General features: G+C 42.5%; 1 protein-coding gene and 1 long non-coding RNA gene across 6 annotated transcripts in view; one reads left to right on the forward strand and one right to left on the reverse strand.

Annotated features, from left to right (window-relative positions):
* Positions 1-17,810, reverse strand: part of PCDH19 (protocadherin 19) — a 236,044-nt gene that overhangs the window by 66,106 nt on the left and 152,128 nt on the right. For 2 of the 4 annotated variants that reach the window (XM_068249988.1, XM_068249986.1), the window contains one exon: positions 13,867-14,036. In XM_068249988.1, coding sequence (XP_068106089.1) covers positions 13,867-14,036 — 170 coding nt within the window. Of the gene's footprint in view, positions 1-13,866; positions 14,040-17,810 lie in introns of all 4 variants that reach the window. The other 2 variants (XM_068249987.1, XM_068249985.1) reach the window with 1 other exon arrangement.
* LOC137528623 (uncharacterized) overlaps positions 1-17,810 on the forward strand; it is a 42,069-nt gene that overhangs the window by 17,786 nt on the left and 6,473 nt on the right. For both annotated transcript variants that reach the window (XR_011023442.1, XR_011023443.1), the window contains one exon: positions 15,356-15,490. This is a non-coding gene — a long non-coding RNA (uncharacterized lncRNA). The remainder of the gene's footprint in view (positions 1-15,355; positions 15,491-17,810) is intronic.

Raw genomic sequence — 17,810 nt, forward strand, 5'->3', positions numbered from 1 at the left:
TGCGTTTCATGCGACGTTAAAGTCGCACAACGTGCCCCTAACGCAGTGCATGTAGGTTATAAAATTGGACGTTATTTTGCATAACGTTACGTGTCTCTTGGTGCGCCATTTTCGTTGCATACTGATAGAACGAAAACGGCGAAAACGTATGTGTTCTATTTAAAAAAAACAAACCTTACTGAGCATGTGAAACACACATAACGCAGCAAATGTATTGCTAAACGCACAGCATGCAGCACCTTCTAAATATTGCTACACGTTACACACAACGCAACGTGTGCACTGTGAGTGTCGCACAGACTTTGTATTGCGTTATCCTGCGTTGGAACATTTTCTAACGTGCGACTTTAACGTCGCTCTGTGAAAGAGGCCTAAAGAAGCTCTCCGCGTACCAACAACTTTGCTACATGGATCATTGGTCAGGTGACCTTGACCCAACGACAGCTCCTGTCAGCCTCTCGCTGCTTCAAGATGGCTGTCCAGGGAGTTGGAAAATCTCAGGGCGGGATGAAGCTGAGAGGATTATCATTACAGTGATGGTTTCAAAGCGGCACCGGAAAGGGAAACAAAAGTGTTTTGTTTTTTTTCCTACGGTCAAGACTTATTTATATGAAATACAAACAAATTAAACCTTTTTTAAGATGTTCCCCTATTACTGATTCCCACAACTCCACCGATGTGAAATATGTATGAATATTTATATTCTCAATTTGTGATGGCTAACTTTCTTTTGGGGGAAGAGTGGAATTCAGAAAATGTGAACAACTCTCACTTCAGTCCAATTTCACCCAAAGCAAGTTTATGCTAATTAATAGCTGATCATTTTAAAACGTAAGAAAACTTTAGAACAGATTTGTTGGAAAGTTAAATGTTCTTAAGGGACCCCCTCCCTCTTCCCAAGCACAACTTTTACTAAATCATTCTCTTTCTCCCAGACAAATCTAGTCATCATGAATGTTCCACAAACTGATGTAGTGGTTACAGTGTGTCTACTTGTCCTTCCTGATACAACTGATCAACGACCCGCTAATTGGTTACTATAATAATAATAATGATGACCATTTTTTACAAAAACATGTTGACCCCTTTCAGAAAACCCACAAATATCATTGCCTGGTACAAACTACTAGGGTGGGAGAGACCCTTAAGGTAAATCAAGCAAAACAACAAAACACTTGAAGATCCATTAGATTATACCACACATTTCCTACAACTCCAAAGTGTGGGTTGTTGACGTGGAAACTGTTGGCTTCGGTTAGCTTCAGCATATTTCATACAAAATTTGTACACATCGATAAGGAAAAGCTTAGCAAATATTACATTTAACAAAGGAATACAATCTAAGAGACTCTCCAAGAGGAACCGTAACCAGGATTGTACTTCATCCCAATCAGTAGCTGATACCTCCTTTCCCATGAGAAATCTTTACCTTTTTTTGAACAGACCATCATGCGAGTCTGTATGGCTGATATTGTGGTAAAACCCCTCCCACAGTGTGATGTCAAGACCATGGCCCTGACAGTTTCCTGTGTGGGAACCTTGTTGCATTATTGGAAATAACAGCTGTTTCCAACTGCCATGCAACCAGTATCTCCCTCTGCGCATATGTATATCAATAAAAAACAACCTTTTAGCCTATGGCAATGAATGCCAGTTGGTGCTGTCTACATTTTTTTTATGTCTGCCAGTAGTAAAAATGATTATTGGGCAGCACGGTGGTGTAGTGGTTGGCGGTCTTGCCTTGCAGTGCTGGGTCCCCAGTTCGAATCCCAGCCAGGGCACTATCTGCAAGGAGTTTGTATGTTCTCCCCGTGTCTGCGTGGGTTTCCTCTGGGCACTCCGGTTTCCTCCCACACCCCAAAAACAAACAGATAAGTTAATTGGCTCTCCCCTAAAATTGGCCCTAGACTACAATACATACATGATATATACATAGACATATGACAATGGTAGGGACTAGATTGTGAGCTCCTTTGAGGGACAGTTAGTGACAAGACAATATATATACTGTACAGCGCTGCGTAAGATGTTGGCGCTATATAAATACTAAATAATAATAATTATGTGGATGTCAAATATCAATAATTTTTTGATCTTTTTTCTATTTTTTAACTTCTCCCTTTGCAATGTAAATATTTATTTATTTTTTGACCTTTTTGATAAAGTTCCTCTTTAAGGACTGCTAATGTTGAGGGGTTAAACAAAAATTGTAGTAAAAAACAAAAAGCTACACGGAACACTAGTAAGGTGAAAACAAATAGTGGTGAAATGACCCAAGGTATAAACGTCCTTAAAATGTAATATTTTTTTTCAAAAAATGGTGGTTGAAGCAAGACTTTAGGAGGCCCAAGTATTACAATTCATGGTTATGATAATAAATAGCATGAGTACCGGTATTTCAAAATCAGGTAACTACAAAAGCAGTTGATCAATAATGCATCAACGATAAGAAGCCCTATGGGCTTACCGTCATTTTTATATTTATTCTTATTTCCAACAAACCCACAGGGCATCTTATGATTATTAATATTGATGAATCATTTTTGTATGGACCTGTTGTTTGAATTATTTATGGTATTTTTTTTTTGTCATAGCACTGAATTATAATTGCCCATTATTGTAAATTTGTGGTTTTCGTACCGTTTAGAGTCTTTTTAGCTTCACCCAAATTTTAACTATTAATAAATAAGGAAGTTTTATGAAGTTTTACACCATGGGTTATTCTCAGGCGGTTCTGTAATTTGAAGGATCCAGACTGCACATAATATGCAGAGAGAGTCTCAAAATACATTAGATAGTCTAAGCAAAATCATCCGACAAGTCCTCTGCATGACAAATGGTAGATTTATGCTGTAGAGGGAATGGACCAGTCATGTTTGGTGAAGGTAACCAAGACCAAGATCTCTAGTGACCCCTCCCACCCTGGCAGCCTCTTCTTTGAGCTCCTCCGATCTGGTCGGCGTTTCCGGACTATCCCTTCCAAGACCACCAGGTGCAGGAACTCCTTCTTCCCGCAGGCAGTTCTACTACTCAACAACACCGACCCCTGACTCTTTCCTCCTAGTCTGCTATCAGCACGGGTGCCATAGGAGCTGCTCCTCTGCCCTCCCTTCCGAATCTCGAACACACACCATTAGTTAGATGTAGATGTATCGTACCGTTAAATGTTGTGTATGTGTAATCGTTGTAAATGCTCTGTTAATGTTGTCAACATATGTAATCTGGCTGTATATGTAGCATGTTTAACTGTTGTATTTTGTGTACTTTGCCTAATGCCATGTGTACCACAAGCAATTCTGAGTACGGCACCACCGTACTTGGCGAATAAATCCATCTTGTATCTTGTATCTCGTATTGACCAAAGTCGGGCTTTCCTGGCAGTCAACTTTTTTTTTTTTTTGAGAAAAAAAATTCAAAAATACATAACCGTACCAGAAAATTCAAAAAACAAAACAAAACATAACTGCACGAGAAGAAGTCCGCAGCCCTTTGTCAACTATTATTTGGAGACTTACAAGGCCCACCATCATCTGCAGCTTCCGCTTCTTCTTCTCTGTTTATTTTTTATCCTTTTGGGCCTGTTTTTGCTTCTCATTTGTGCAAAAAGCATTTTCTTTGTCTGGAACAAAAAGTCTGCATCGGTTCTCGATAAGCCACAAACTAATTACAGCACCTGATATCAGTAGATTTTTATTGGAAGCCACGAAATGAACAGCTGTTCCCCGCTACCAAACAAGGTATTAATAGAAATGTCAATTCCGTTACATAGCACCGGCCTCAGCATCGTTATAAACCTTCGCGAAATGAGCAGGGAGAGCTTATAGTTATTGACCCAGAAGAAAGCATAACTTCTGCATCCAATCAGTTTACTGGCGGAATAAAACACAAATAAGGATACGCATGGCAGGAAACCCTGGGCAGAAATGGCTCCATGAATTGCAAAGTAGCCCATCTGACCTCAAGCATGCTAATTCTCCTCCCGGGAGTCTTCATCAACCTCTTTGTTGGAGTAAAGATAAAAGTTTTTGACAGCAAATGCTGTTGGAATAAAATGGAATTTTCAATGACTTGCGGAACATCTGGTGTGATCTGCCATTAATGGAACGCTTTGCGACATAAGAAGGCAATTCCGCACTTTCGCTCGTGAGAGTGGAAATCCCGCCAACAATGTGCCACCAGCGTGGATCTGTTTATGCGACGAGAGGAATTACGTAGGATTAAAAATTAAATGCTGCAGATGAGAGCAGCCCGAAAACTCAGCTAAACCCAAAATGGAACAAAACTAAAACTATCTGCAAAGTAATCAGGCTGATTAGTGTAAATTATATTTTCGGGCTTCAGAATTTAACGGCTCAAAGATCCATGGCGTGTGCCTGTAAGGGCGCGCTTATCCTTTAAGTGCCATGAGCTCACAACTGCCCGACGCCCTACTTCCTGTGAACTGAAAAGTCCGCATCCTCCCGTAGAGAAGACATAAGGCAGGGATGCTGGGAAATACAGTCTGGCATCTTTTGTTCCTCCTACTCTGGGTGTCACATGATCACACGTGATTGGCCTTCCAATGGCTACATCCAGAGGGAGGAGGATGAGGGCTGCATTGCAGTCTGGCAATCACATTTGGCCAAAGCAACAAGCGTTCTGTCCACAATTTTGCTTCTTACGCTATTCATATTTCATTTTCAGCCTGATTGCTATTGGGTTTTGCTTTGTTCGAATTTTGGTCTAGTTGGGCTTTAAAGCAGAACCTGTGATGGACCCCAGAACAGTAAAGCTACGGTACTTGTCCATTTCTGTAATCACGTCTCTGAAGAGCTGTTTAAGGCTACGTTTCCATGTACTTGGCATGCGTCTTACGAGGCGGAATACCAACACAGCTGTGAAGTGTCTCGCAGCCAAATCCATCTAGCCACGCTATGGGACTGGGACAAGATACGCGAGATTATGGTACAGGCCATCAGATTTTTCCCCGTCCACGAATTCATATGCTCCATGTTGACTTCAATAGGCTGCCAAATCACATCTGAATTAGTGGGCAGGGAATTGGACCGGAATCGCAGCAGTGGAAACCTAGCCTAAATCCACTGGGAAAACCCACTTCCTGACTCCTAAACTTAACCTACCTCTTCATGAAAAAACTTCTCCTTCCCAACACCTAATCTTAACTTTAATTAAAAAAAATTTCCTTCAGACCTTAATTCCTTAATTTACATCCTTTAAAAAAAATCCTTAGGCCTTACCTCAACTCATCAATAAAACTTACCTCACCCTAACTGGTGTTGATGATCGAATTTGCCTCAGTTCAGTTTGGATTCACTTTGGTTGAGCTTGTCCCAATGTTTGGGTTCATTCAGGAGCTAAACGTGAATCCCACCGAGGTGTCCATCACTTTCTTCCATTTCCAAAAATACAAAACACTAAAATGTGTCTCTCAACGGGAGAAAGGGGACAACAACAAAAGGATTAACTAATGCAGAAACCCAAATATTGGCTACATTTGGGTGTCATTAGATTAATTTACATGATAATTGTTGAGGTCAAACGTGAGATGGACACAAATTTGAACACCAACTCTACCCCTTAACTCAACCCAGGTGATGCCTAACTCTCTGACCACTACGAGCCTTCCATGAACGGTGTTCTGTCGATACGGGTGCCCTTACACAGCCTCAGTCATCTTACTTGACCTGGAACATTTCCATCTGGTCGTGGTGCCCCAGTATTTTGCAGGAACTATTGAGGCCAAGTTCTATGATCCACTCTACCAAATACCGATACTCTAGTCTAGATAAAACACGGAGTCGCCCGAACAGCTAATACTATCCAGTCCTATAAGCCTTACCCTACTTACCGAAGAACAACAATATTCTTGAAGCTGTCAACCAAATCCACAACAGATTCCCTCCAACAGATGCACACCGCCATGCATTAATGTGCAACAACGTTTTCTCTTATCTTCCTTGGAAATTCTTACCAGCGGGGTTAATAAAGCATTTTTTTTACTCTGAGATTATTAAGTATGCAGAGCACACATGAAAAGATAGGCACAGGCTGCTATAAATAAAAAGAAAAAAAGAATTCTATTCTTGCCGGTTAACTCATTTGAAATAATGAAAAAAAAAACAGCTTTAATGATATTTGCTGCGAATCAAACAGCCGCAGACCCGCACGCATAATCACAGATATTTTTTTTTATTTTTTTGCCTTATATTTTTTTATATTTTTTTCTTCCTCAAGTCTTGGAGCGCCTGGACTTCCAGCTGAGGTTCCGCTAGAGCTTATCAGACGACAGATCCCGGTCCCCCCAGGCTTTGCCGAGCTGCGGCACCAGCCTGGATTCCTACTTCTTAATTGAAAAAGACAAGATGTTTGCATGGCTTAGACATTTCAAAAAACAAGGCTCCCGCCCCCAACGCAAGTGACGGCCCGGACTCCAATGAATTTCTAAAGCTTCTGTCATGTCAGATCGCAAGTTTCTCTCTACATTTCTCGGAGAAACGGTGTCACTGAGCGAAACAGAACACTGAGCTGTTGTAGGTATTAGAGAATAAAAAAAAAAAAACTATGACAAAACAAAAAATACATAAATAAAAAAGGAACACCGCTGTTAAATATTGCTTTTATAAAGTACCTACTGCGTAAAGTGTTTGTTATAAAAAAAATATTACTCCCTTTAATGCCTTGATTTCAATCCCACTCAGAATGTTTATTTTAGCTCTGGATTGGGCAACGGCGAGGTTGGGGTCAGAATCGAGGGCGGAGAAGATTATAATATTTAGTTATTAAGAGGGACAGCTTTCAAAATAGCACATCAGACTGTTCCACCAATAAATTAAAAGTGCATATTTGTTATCATTAAAAAACAAAGGTTATATATCCTTCTAACCCCAAAATAGTGTTTTTTTTATCTGGCCTAGGTTTGCCAAATAAGTTTAAAGTGCCTCTGTGGGAGTGTACATGATGTAGTAGCACACAGTGAGACACTGTACACCTCTCCCGTCCTGCACTACACTGACCTCTTCCATGTGGAGTGAGAATTCCATCCTCCAGCTTTGCTGTCAGTCCGATTATATAAGCATGCCTGCCACACTCTGCATAGACAAGCATTACAGGACACTTCCCTGCCACACTCTGCACATTACAGCATGCTTCCCTGCTAAACTCTGCACATTACAGCACGATACCCTGCTAAACTCTGCACATTACAGCGTGCTTCCCTGCTCAACTCTGCACATTACAGCATGCTTCCCTGCTCAACTCTGCACATTACAGCATGCTTCCCTGCTAAACTCTGCACATTACAGCACGATACCCTGCTAAACTCTGCACATTACAGCATGCTTCCCTGCTAAACTCTGCCCATTACGGCATGCTTCCCTGCTAAACTCTGCCCATTACAGCATGCTTCCCTGCTAAACTCTGCACATTACAGCATGCTTCCCTGCTAAACTCTGCCCATTACAGCATGCATCCCTGCTAAACTCTGCACATTACAGTATGATTTCCTGCTAAACTCTGCACATTACAGCATGCTTCCCTGCTAAACTCTGCCCATTACGGCATGCTTCCCTGCTAAACTCTGCCCATTACAACAGGCTTCCCTGCTAAACTCTGCACATTACAGCATGCTTCCCTGCCACACTCAGCACACATTTGGTGATTTAATTTCTGTCCTTACATAAATCTCCCACTGAGGATAGGACACTTTGAGCCCTATTTTTAATATTTCAGACAGAAGGAAAAAAAAAAAAAAAAAAAAGATTGTAAAAGACAGCATTAACAATCAGAAAAAATGTTTTTGCCCTGCAGAAATCGTTTATCTTTTCAGCACACAAATCGGCGGTGAGAGGCGGTAAGTGATCGATCAGGGGGTGAGTCTGCTGTCATCCTGACCTCGATAAGATACAAAAAAAATAAAAAAGCGAGAGCGAAATGGAGGGCGCCGAGCGCCGAGCCTTCTAAGAATACATAACGCGGGAGCGATCTCGCCAGCAAATAACAGGTAGGGGTTAGTTATTAGCGGATCGATAGTCAGAGTATTACCTTGCTTACAGTCACTGCCTCAAGCTTCATTGATCCCCAACCAGTACATTTTTAACTGCCAAACAAGCGCAGCCCTAATACATTGCACAACCGCGCACAACTTTCCGTTAAGTAAGCAGACAGATTTCAGATAGAAGGGCAATTATATCCAAGTAATAACATCGGAGCCAACAGTAATTTATGTCCATTTTGGTAGCCTTTATTTCTTTATTTTTTTTCTAACAAGCCTCTGAGGCACTTTTTCACGCCTGTCCTTTTATTATTGCGCTGTTATTACACACTAGGCTTTTACCTGTGCCTTTCACACACTTTTTAACTTGATGGATTTTTTTTCTGTCTTTCATATTACATTTGTAGCGACTGGGAAAAAAATCGATGTTTGACTGGATGTAAAAAGCAGGTGTCAGTGGAGTCTGGAATATTTAAAGAAAGGCTTCACCGAGTAAGGAGAGGAAAAAAAATCTGATAAAGAAACAAGGTGTAAGAACAGACATTTATTATTGCTCATGTCCAAGTTTCTGAAGATTAAAACAAAAAAAGTTATCAATATTTTTACTTTTAGGCTCTTGGGTAGATAGAAAAAAAAAAAATACTGTAGGCAAAAGAAAGAAAAAGATGAGCGATTGAGTAACACAACTTTTCTCTTATTGACTAATTAATTATCTTATTAAATAAAAAATGTCTAACTGGGCTAAAAATTACGTGGATTTAAGTATCGGAATTATAATCGATATAATGATCCAAACAATCAACCGCAATATTGGTTTTTGCTCCGTCGATCGCAATGTCGATCATAATATTTATCGTAGTTAGATAGTATATGGCCCACTTTTATTATCTCATACAAAGGTGTCCATACACATCCATTTTCCCTCTCAATTTAAGGCAGATTCGGTCACAGTGATCAATGCCCCAACATGCTAACCAGAGCATCATTTTCAGGGCTTGTTTCCACTGTTGCGACGCGATTTCACCGGCATTCCGACGCTTGTAAAAAGTTTCCGCATGCGTTTTTACCCGTGATTTTGTGTGCGATTTCGCATGGCAGGGTGCCATGCGAAATTAACCATGACACTGCCAGGGCAAAATAAAATTGAAAAAGGTGCGAAATCGCACGCGAAATTGCGGGTAAAAACGCATGTAACAAACGCATGCGTTTTTACTATTAAATACATTAGCGGCGATTTGCATGCATTCCACTCGCAGGCGAATTCGTTGGCTCTTTTGTGCGTTTTTTTACCGCTGAAAAAAACGCACCTCAACAACGCTACAGTGGAAACAGGCCCATCCACTTGTATTACATGTGCGGATCTGCATGCGTTGGACGCATGCAGATTCGCGATAGTGGAAACGAGCCCTCAATCAGTTTTCAGATGAAATTAATTAAGACGATTGATCGTACCAATGGAGGATCTCACTCGAACGGGGGAGGGGCAGGAGTGGTGGTAGATTGACGGCCCATAGCATTCAAAAGATATCATATAGATTTTTTTCTAAAATCTACTGAATATCTATTTGTAGTGTGTGGAGGATCTGACCCTTCTCTGGTCAGATTCCAGTCAGAGATCAATCTTTTGGCCCCATCGGGTGACAAGCTGTGAGGGCGGCACCCACGAGAGATAGCCACTGCTTTTTGTGAAGTACTTATTGTAGAGATTTTAGCTATGTTTTCAGGGTTGATTTCTGGGGGTTTTATTGCGCTTTTTAAAGAGAGACTGAAGCGTTTTAAAATACCTGTTTTTATTCAGCCGGCCGCGTCCGCATTATAATCCAATCTGATTTACTGCATCCCCGCGGCATAACGAGGTCTTTATCCCCATGAAATCCCGGGGCAAAATTCAATGACTTGTTTCCAGGTTGTGGATCTTGCTGCCTGGGGGAGGCGGGGCTTAGAGCTGTAGCACTGCCTCCAGTCCAATCAATCTCCATCGATCTCCACCTCTCCCCGCCCCTCTCAGTGAAAGAAGACTTAAGCTAGCCACTAACGGTCCAATTTCTAGCGAAAAATCGTTAGAGCGATCAGAAATTCTGATCGGATTGGTTGTAAATAATCTCCATTGGTGGACACAATCGATTATGAACGAGTGAAAAAAATGAATTTTCGTCGAAAGAAAATTTGGATTTTCTTGGTGGTCGTGATAGATAGGAAGCAAAGATTGGTTAGTTGATGGTGTAGTGAACGATTTTTCGTCCGATCAGAATTTCTGATTGCTCGAACGATTTTTCGCTAGAAATTGGACAGTTAGTGGCCACCTTAAGAGGGGCGAGGAGAGGCGGAGATCGGCAGAGATTGACTGAAGCAGAGGCAGAGCTACAGTACAAAGTTCTGCCTCTACCAGGAAGGTTAGCAGAATTTTGCCCGGGGGATTTCTGGGATATTAACACCTCGTTCTGCTTGGATTATGATGCTGAAGCTTCCTGCTGAACAAAAACAAGTATTTTAAATCGCTTCAGACTCTCTTTAATTTAATGTAATAATTCTTTTACATACGAAAATGTGATTGGGTGTGTGGATAAAAGCAAAAAACTCCAATTTTCTTTAAAAGAATGGGAAAAGACATTAAATGTGAATAAGCCCCTGGAAGTACAGAGGCTGTCAGCTTAAATGTGGTTTCTACATTGCTTTGAAAATAAAGAAAGAAATATAAACAGGGTAAGCGAGGTGTAAATATAAAACGCAAAACACATCAAAATACAGCATGTGGTACTTTCGCGTTTTGAAAAAAAATCACAGCGCCTAAGTGGGGATGGTATAATGGGGTCCTATGGGAAAACACGCGCCCTTGCTAGTCGCAAGACGTTAAAAAACACATATAGCGGGAAAGGCCCTGAGGCTCTTGTTTCTGCTTCCTGTGTATACATTACGAACACAACTTATATAACGAGACAGAGACGTTCTGAAGGTCTCTCCATACTTCACAGCGTGACAGATGGGATCTATCTGCTGAACATCTACATTACAAGCAGCCCCTCCTCCCCCTTCCCTGAAACGCCTCGCTTAAGTGGGGTCTGGGGATTTCAGCCTAATGAACGACGCGGTCGCACCAGAAACTTTGCACGCCTTTTTTTTCGGCCTCCTTGCTACCCGAGGACGGGATTCTGAAACTTTACACGGTGTGAACACTGCGGCCTTTCTGGTAAATCTCGCCCTGATGGGAAATCGCTCTCGCAAAACGTTAAACAGATCAATCCCTCCCGTGGTGTACGGTTACCAGCGTCCATCTGTCCGGCGGCCTTAATAAAGCGCTGTACTGTAACGCGCAGATGGCCGATGGGGCGATCATGACTTCATTAACGAGAGGAGATACAGCCGGCGCTATTCTATACATCACGCGGGACGTCTCTGCGCGGTTGTGACATTTCCATACATCCTCCACTGCAAGAATCGGGAAAGTCCATTAGAGGCCCCGGCGTAACAAGCAAAAGTTCCTCTTCTTAATAAATGGATTTAATTTATGGCTTATCTCTAGCATACACAGCCGTCCTCCAGGCTAAGCGCTCGCCATTCAATAAGTAGACTGCTTAGACAGCGGAAACCGGTTACCATAAATTCTCATCATTCACAATGAGCACCAAGACGAGGAAAACCGAGGAGAGGCTGCAGAACTTGTTATTGCTAAAATATTCTCTGGAGGATCCGTTTACAACTAGCGCTTTACTGGGGGGGGGGAGAGGATTTCCCTGCAAACTGCTACCTATGCCGGTTCTAGAGTCATCCACACCGTCTATGGCATACATGTCAAACTCCAGCCCATGGGCCAAACCTAGCCATCAGAGCCATTTAATTTGGCCCTCAAATGGTTTATGGTTGGCCCCCTCAAGTGGTTCATTATGTTTGGCCCCCCTAGACCACCAGGGAAGCTATATTGGAAGTGAAGCCCTAGAGGCTCAGGGAAGCCATATAGGGGAGGTAGGGGAAGAGAACTAAACACTAGAGAACTGTATAGGGGAGGGTGGGGCAACTAGACACTAGGGAACTGTATAGGGGAGGGTGGGGCCCACTAGATACCAGGGAACTGTAAATGGAAGGTTGGGGCCACTAGACATCAGCGAACTGTATAGGGGAGGGTGGGAGCCTCTAGACACCAGGGAACCGTATAAAGAAGAGAGGTAGCCAGTAGACATTGAGGTTGGCCCACGACTTGGCCCCAGTGTTCAATTTCGGCCTACTTTGTATTTGAGTTTGACACCCTTACTCTATGGTGAGATGTGTGGAGGGCAAGAGACATTATGCACAAACATGCTCACATTCAGTAGAACAATGTCGTTAAAACCACATTGTACACAGGAGCCCGACTGCACGATATCTACCCAACAGTCATCTGAGTGGATTCACCGGACAGATCGGGAAAAATGACAGATATTTGTCACTCACTTTTGCGCATGATTGTCATCCAACAAAATATGCCCTTTAGGACTTTTTAAATGGCTGTAGTTCAGCGTGTGCACGAGCGTTTAGAGTGGCCATATACCATACAATCTTAGTTGTTCAATCTTACTACTGTCATATAGTATAATAATCTTACTACTATCGTATAGTATAATAATCTTACTACTATCATATAGTATAATAACCTTACTACTATCATATAGTATAATAACCTTACTACTATCGTATAGTATAATAATCTTACTACTATCATATAGTATAATAACCTTACTACTATCGTATAGTATAAGAGCTTAGCAAAACAAAACAAAACAAAAAACATTTTCAAATCGGTTTGCTCTTTTACTACATAGATTGGGGTAAAGTTGTACAATGAAGGCTGCATGGTGTATGGCCACCCTGACTCCTCTTCTATACAGGCGATTTAGAATTGTTTTTCTTTAATAACAAAATAGAATAGGGAGCTATTGCTCACTGTGTCACTAACCCTGCTATCTTTTCAGAAACATTTCTCACCCCTCCCTGAATCATGCCTATGAATCCTACTGGTTCTGGCCCCTCCCTCCATCACTTATATGACTCATACTGGTTCTGGCCCCTCCCTCTATCACTTATATCACTCCCACTGGTTCTGGCCCCTCCCTCCATCACTCATATGACTCCCACTGGTTCTGGCCCCTCCCTCCATCACTTATATGACTCCCACTGGTTCTGGCCCCTCCCTCCATCACTCATATGACTCCCACTGGTTATGGTCACTCCCTTCATCATGTGCACAATAACCCTCTGGTTCTGGCCCCTCCCTTCATCATGTGTATGACTTCCACTAGTTTTGGCTCCTCCCTCCATCACTCACATGACTCCCACTGGTTCTGATCCCTCCTTCCATCACTCATATTACTTCCACTGGTTTTGGCCCCTCTTTCCATCACTCACATAGCTCTCACTGCTTCTGGCCCCTCTCTCCATCACTCATATGACTCTCACTAGTTCTGGCTCCTCCCTCCATCACTCATGACTCCCACTGGTTCTGGCCCCTCCCTCCATCACTCATATGACTCCCACTGGTTCTGGCCCCTCCCTCCATCACTCATATGACTCTCACTGGTTCTGACCCCTTCTTCCATCAAGGGTATGACTCCCACTAGCACTGGTCCCTCCTTCCATCACTCACATGACTCCCACTGGTTCTGACTCCTCCCTCCATCACTTACATGACACCCACTGGTTCTGGCTCCTCCCTCCATCACACACATGACTTCCATGCTGTTTTAGCAGCAGGATTAGGGTCAGGTTTTAGGTTGCTGTATATACTAATATACGACTCTGGTTATGATCAGGAACATCAATCAGCGCTACATCAGCCCGTCCGGCTCACTTCCTCAGAATATCCTGGTTAGTCTGTCCCGTGTAAGATGCCGCGCTGGGCGCATTACCTTGCTCCGCCGGCTGCGTCCCCACTGAGTTGGCACTGGTGTTCAGCACATCGTTGACGGCCGTGTCGCAGTAGAGGCCCCGCTGGACGTCGTGTTCGCTGTCGGTCTGGTCACTCTCCTCATGGCCGCTGTCCTTCAGGCTGTTCCCCTCTAAGTCCTTGAAGGTGGAGCTGCTGGGTGGAAAGAAAACAACAAGGAATTAGTGTCATGTCTGCTTCCATCAGGCCGAACGCCTCCTGACGGCAGCGAGTCGCGGTCCCTCCCGGGAGCTAAACTGCATGAAGGGACGACATGGCCCGGCGGGAAGCGTCGCTGCAAACCTGGCGAGATTCAGGATCCTCGCTGCCAACTAACAACAGTTTATGCCTCCGTGTCCTTAAACTAAACCCCGGAGAAATATGAGAGCTGGCAAGGTTAACCGCGCTTACAGCACACCTGAAGTCACAATGTAATCCTTATCACACTGAAGATTATCACTTTTCTCCTTTTCTTTTTTATGAAACCCTCTTTGCTCTATAAACAGTTCCTCATTCCCAGCATTGCCTGCTGCTGATTTCTGGCATTTAAATTAGATTGGTCTGACGTCCCTCCCCACCTCTTTATCCCCAGGCTCCTCCCCCTTCTCTCTCTCTGTAACAACTAGTTCTGGGTCCCTCTGCTGTCCTGTCCCCGGCCATGTTTGATTTCATTACACACTGGTTTATCTTTTCTCTCTTCTCTTTTATTCTTTTTCTATTCCCAGCCTAAGCCTATCTGATTCTCAGAAGCCATATTACTCGATTGGCATGTTGATACATTGTCACCCATTCTGCCATCTCATTTCTGTTTTGTTCATGGTTTACAGATATTAAATTGCATTATGGAATTGGCATATTAAAGGACACCCAAGGCGAAAATAATCAAATGAAATAAACAATTGTATCTATCTTCCTTCTCCTACAAATTACTTTTTAAAATATTCCACAGTTTTATTTTAGGTTTAAATCTACTTTTTAAGGTTTAACTGCTTTATTGTTTTTGCTCAATGACACGTTCATTGAAGTATGCCAGAGCTAAAATCTATGAACTATTGACCCTTTTATCTCTTTCCTGCACTCAGAAGCCATTTTCTGCTAGGAATGTGTTTTATAGTTGGAATTTCTTATCAGTGAGGGTCACACTGTAGTCACTTCCTGTCTGAGTCAGGACTGAGTCAGACACTTACATACCTGATATTTAACTCTTTCAGACAGAGAAAGAAAAAAAGGAACACAGCATAGTTATTTCTGTGCTAGGCACTGTACATACCCATGTCTATCTCATCATGTCACACGTCACCTCAGGTATCCTTTAAGGGATTTAACCATTGGTTTATCTTTTTTCTCTTCTCTTTGATTCTTTTTCTAGTCCCAGCCTAAGTGTATCACATTTTGAAAAGCCACATCACTCAATTACCATATTGATATATCATCATCTGCCATCTCATTTATGTTTTGTTCATGCTTTACAGTTATTGAATTGCATTCTGGAATTGGCATATTAAAGGTGTGAGCCTTACAACAATCGTGGAGCCCCTCCTGACAACATAGCCTCTCCCTGCATACGCCTCTTTTATTGAGACTACCCAAGCTGCATAGAATCATAGGTGAGACAAAAAAAAAGACACTTTCTTGATCTTGAATTATATTTATGTAAAAATGCAATCATAACACGACAGATATCTATCTTAAAGTGGACCTGAACTCTTGCAGAGGACAGAAGGGAAACAGAGAAATGCACCCTGTGTGTATTTAGAGAGTTTAGCCCCTGGGGTAGAGAACATATGGCTCAGGAGGCAGATGTGGCTCTTTTGATGGCTACATCTGGCTCACAGTTAGGGGTTAAAATCACTAAGCTACACTGCTCAAGCAGCACAGCGTAGTGTGACAGCGCAAGTAAAATGTTCAAAGTAGGCACGCCACTGCTGTCGCATACACTACTAACTTACTCGCCCCCAACCCCCCAAACTAACGGCCGCTCCAATTGTCCAACCCTGGATTCTGTCAGTCCAGTGACTTTGTAGGACGAGATCCCTGCACTTTGATTGGCCCAATAGGCTGTCTGTCACTTGACAAGAAGCCTATTGGGCCAAAGAACGGGGATCTCGTCCTACCTATTGAATCAACCCCTAAGTTAGCTAGCTAATTGTACAAGCTGTTAGTCGGTATTTCTCCTGTCTGGCTCTCAGGAAAATTGCTGATGTTGCTGAAACTCAAGAGAAGCTGAAGACGTGTCTGACGCTTCCGCTGCCCGGCGGATCCACTGTATACACAACACCATGGCAACAGGGACAGCCCTCTGCTGCGCATGCGCAATGTCCCAGATTGAAACCTATTGTATGGCTCTCACAGAATTACATTTTAAAATATGTGGCGGTATGGCTCTCTCAGCCAAAAAGGTTCCTGACCCCTGGTTTAGCTAGTCTAATTCCCCCTTACCTGTTAATAAGGACAAATTGTAATTTGCTCCCTCAGCTGTGTCACTTGACTGCCATGGCAGATAATCTCATTTGAAAGCACAGGATGTTAACAATATGCCTACCATGAAAGCAGGAAATAGACAGTGCAGATTTTCTGCAGTATTTGTATCAGATGTAACAAAGACATGTTTTTCTGTAAAGGTTATCATGCTATTGCTTATCTTTTTGAGCAGAGAGGAAGTTCTGAGTTAAGGTCCCCTTTAACTCTGCTTTATAAATGTATGGACCGTGGCACAGATGGTACAGAGCTAGATGGAGCCCCGGTATAAGCAAAGTTATGTGACAATGGCTACCATATGCTATGGCTTCTAGTCTGTCTTCCTGGAGAATACACATTTTCAACAATTCAAATAATCTGCAGCATTTTATATTAATCAGGCTGCTGAAAGGGAAGCTCTCTGGCCACAAAGAAGGTATCAAGCAGGTGAAAAAAGGATTGTAGCATTAAACATGGAAAATTAGATATACAGCATACATAGTTCAGATCCACTTTAAGCATGCAAGGTCCAGGGCTGTCATTCTGAGCCTGGTTCCTGCACCTAGAAAGTAATTTACCTGGAACATGTATGAATTTCTAGATATCCAATAAATAAAATATTTACTGCTTGTGTTTACATGTTCCCAGCAGTGACCCAGTAAAAGGCAAACTCAGAATGAGTGATATACACCAGGAGCTTGTAGATTCAGAAAATAATGACTGTAACACTCAGATATCTGTCCTTACAGGTCTACTTTGACTGTGAAGTGAACCCGAGGTGCGAGTGATATGGAGGCTGCAACATGCATTTCCTTTTAAGCAATACCAGTTGCCTGGCTGTCCTGCTGATCCTCTGCCTCTAATACATTTAGCCATAGCCCCTGAACAAGCATGCAGCAGATCAAGCGTTTCTGACATTATTGTCAGATCTCACTAGATTAGCTGCATGCTTGTTTCTGGTGTGATTCAGACACATAGACCAAAAAGGCTGCCAGGCAACTGGTATTGTTTAAAAGGAAATAGACATTTTGTTTGGGCCTAAAGACTGCAGTGAGGCCAAATCTAAATGTGGCCATACACTTATAGATTTGCAGCAGATTCGACCATCAGATAGATTCCTGTCAGATGCCTGTCAAGTCGAATCTGACAGGAATCTATCTGATGTGTGCCACACACTAGGAACAGATTTCCAATAGATTTCAGAATGACATCTTTTGTAAATCGATCTAAATGCGTTATTGCACCATTAGATCAAATGGAATTCTATGGGCCATCAATCTGCTACCAGCAGCAGATCGACCTAGATCTTCCATCCTGTCAGATAGATCAAATTGATCGAAATCGATCAAATGGGGAATTTGATAGAATTGATTTCTGATCGATTGATCGAAGGCCGAAATCGACCAACGTATTGGCCCCTTAAAAACAAGACCTATAGTTTTGCTACCATCTATCTGTCTGTCTGTCTAT

This window comes from Hyperolius riggenbachi, chromosome 8 (genome assembly GCF_040937935.1).
Source record: "Hyperolius riggenbachi isolate aHypRig1 chromosome 8, aHypRig1.pri, whole genome shotgun sequence".
Taxonomy (NCBI): Eukaryota; Metazoa; Chordata; class Amphibia; order Anura; family Hyperoliidae; genus Hyperolius; species Hyperolius riggenbachi.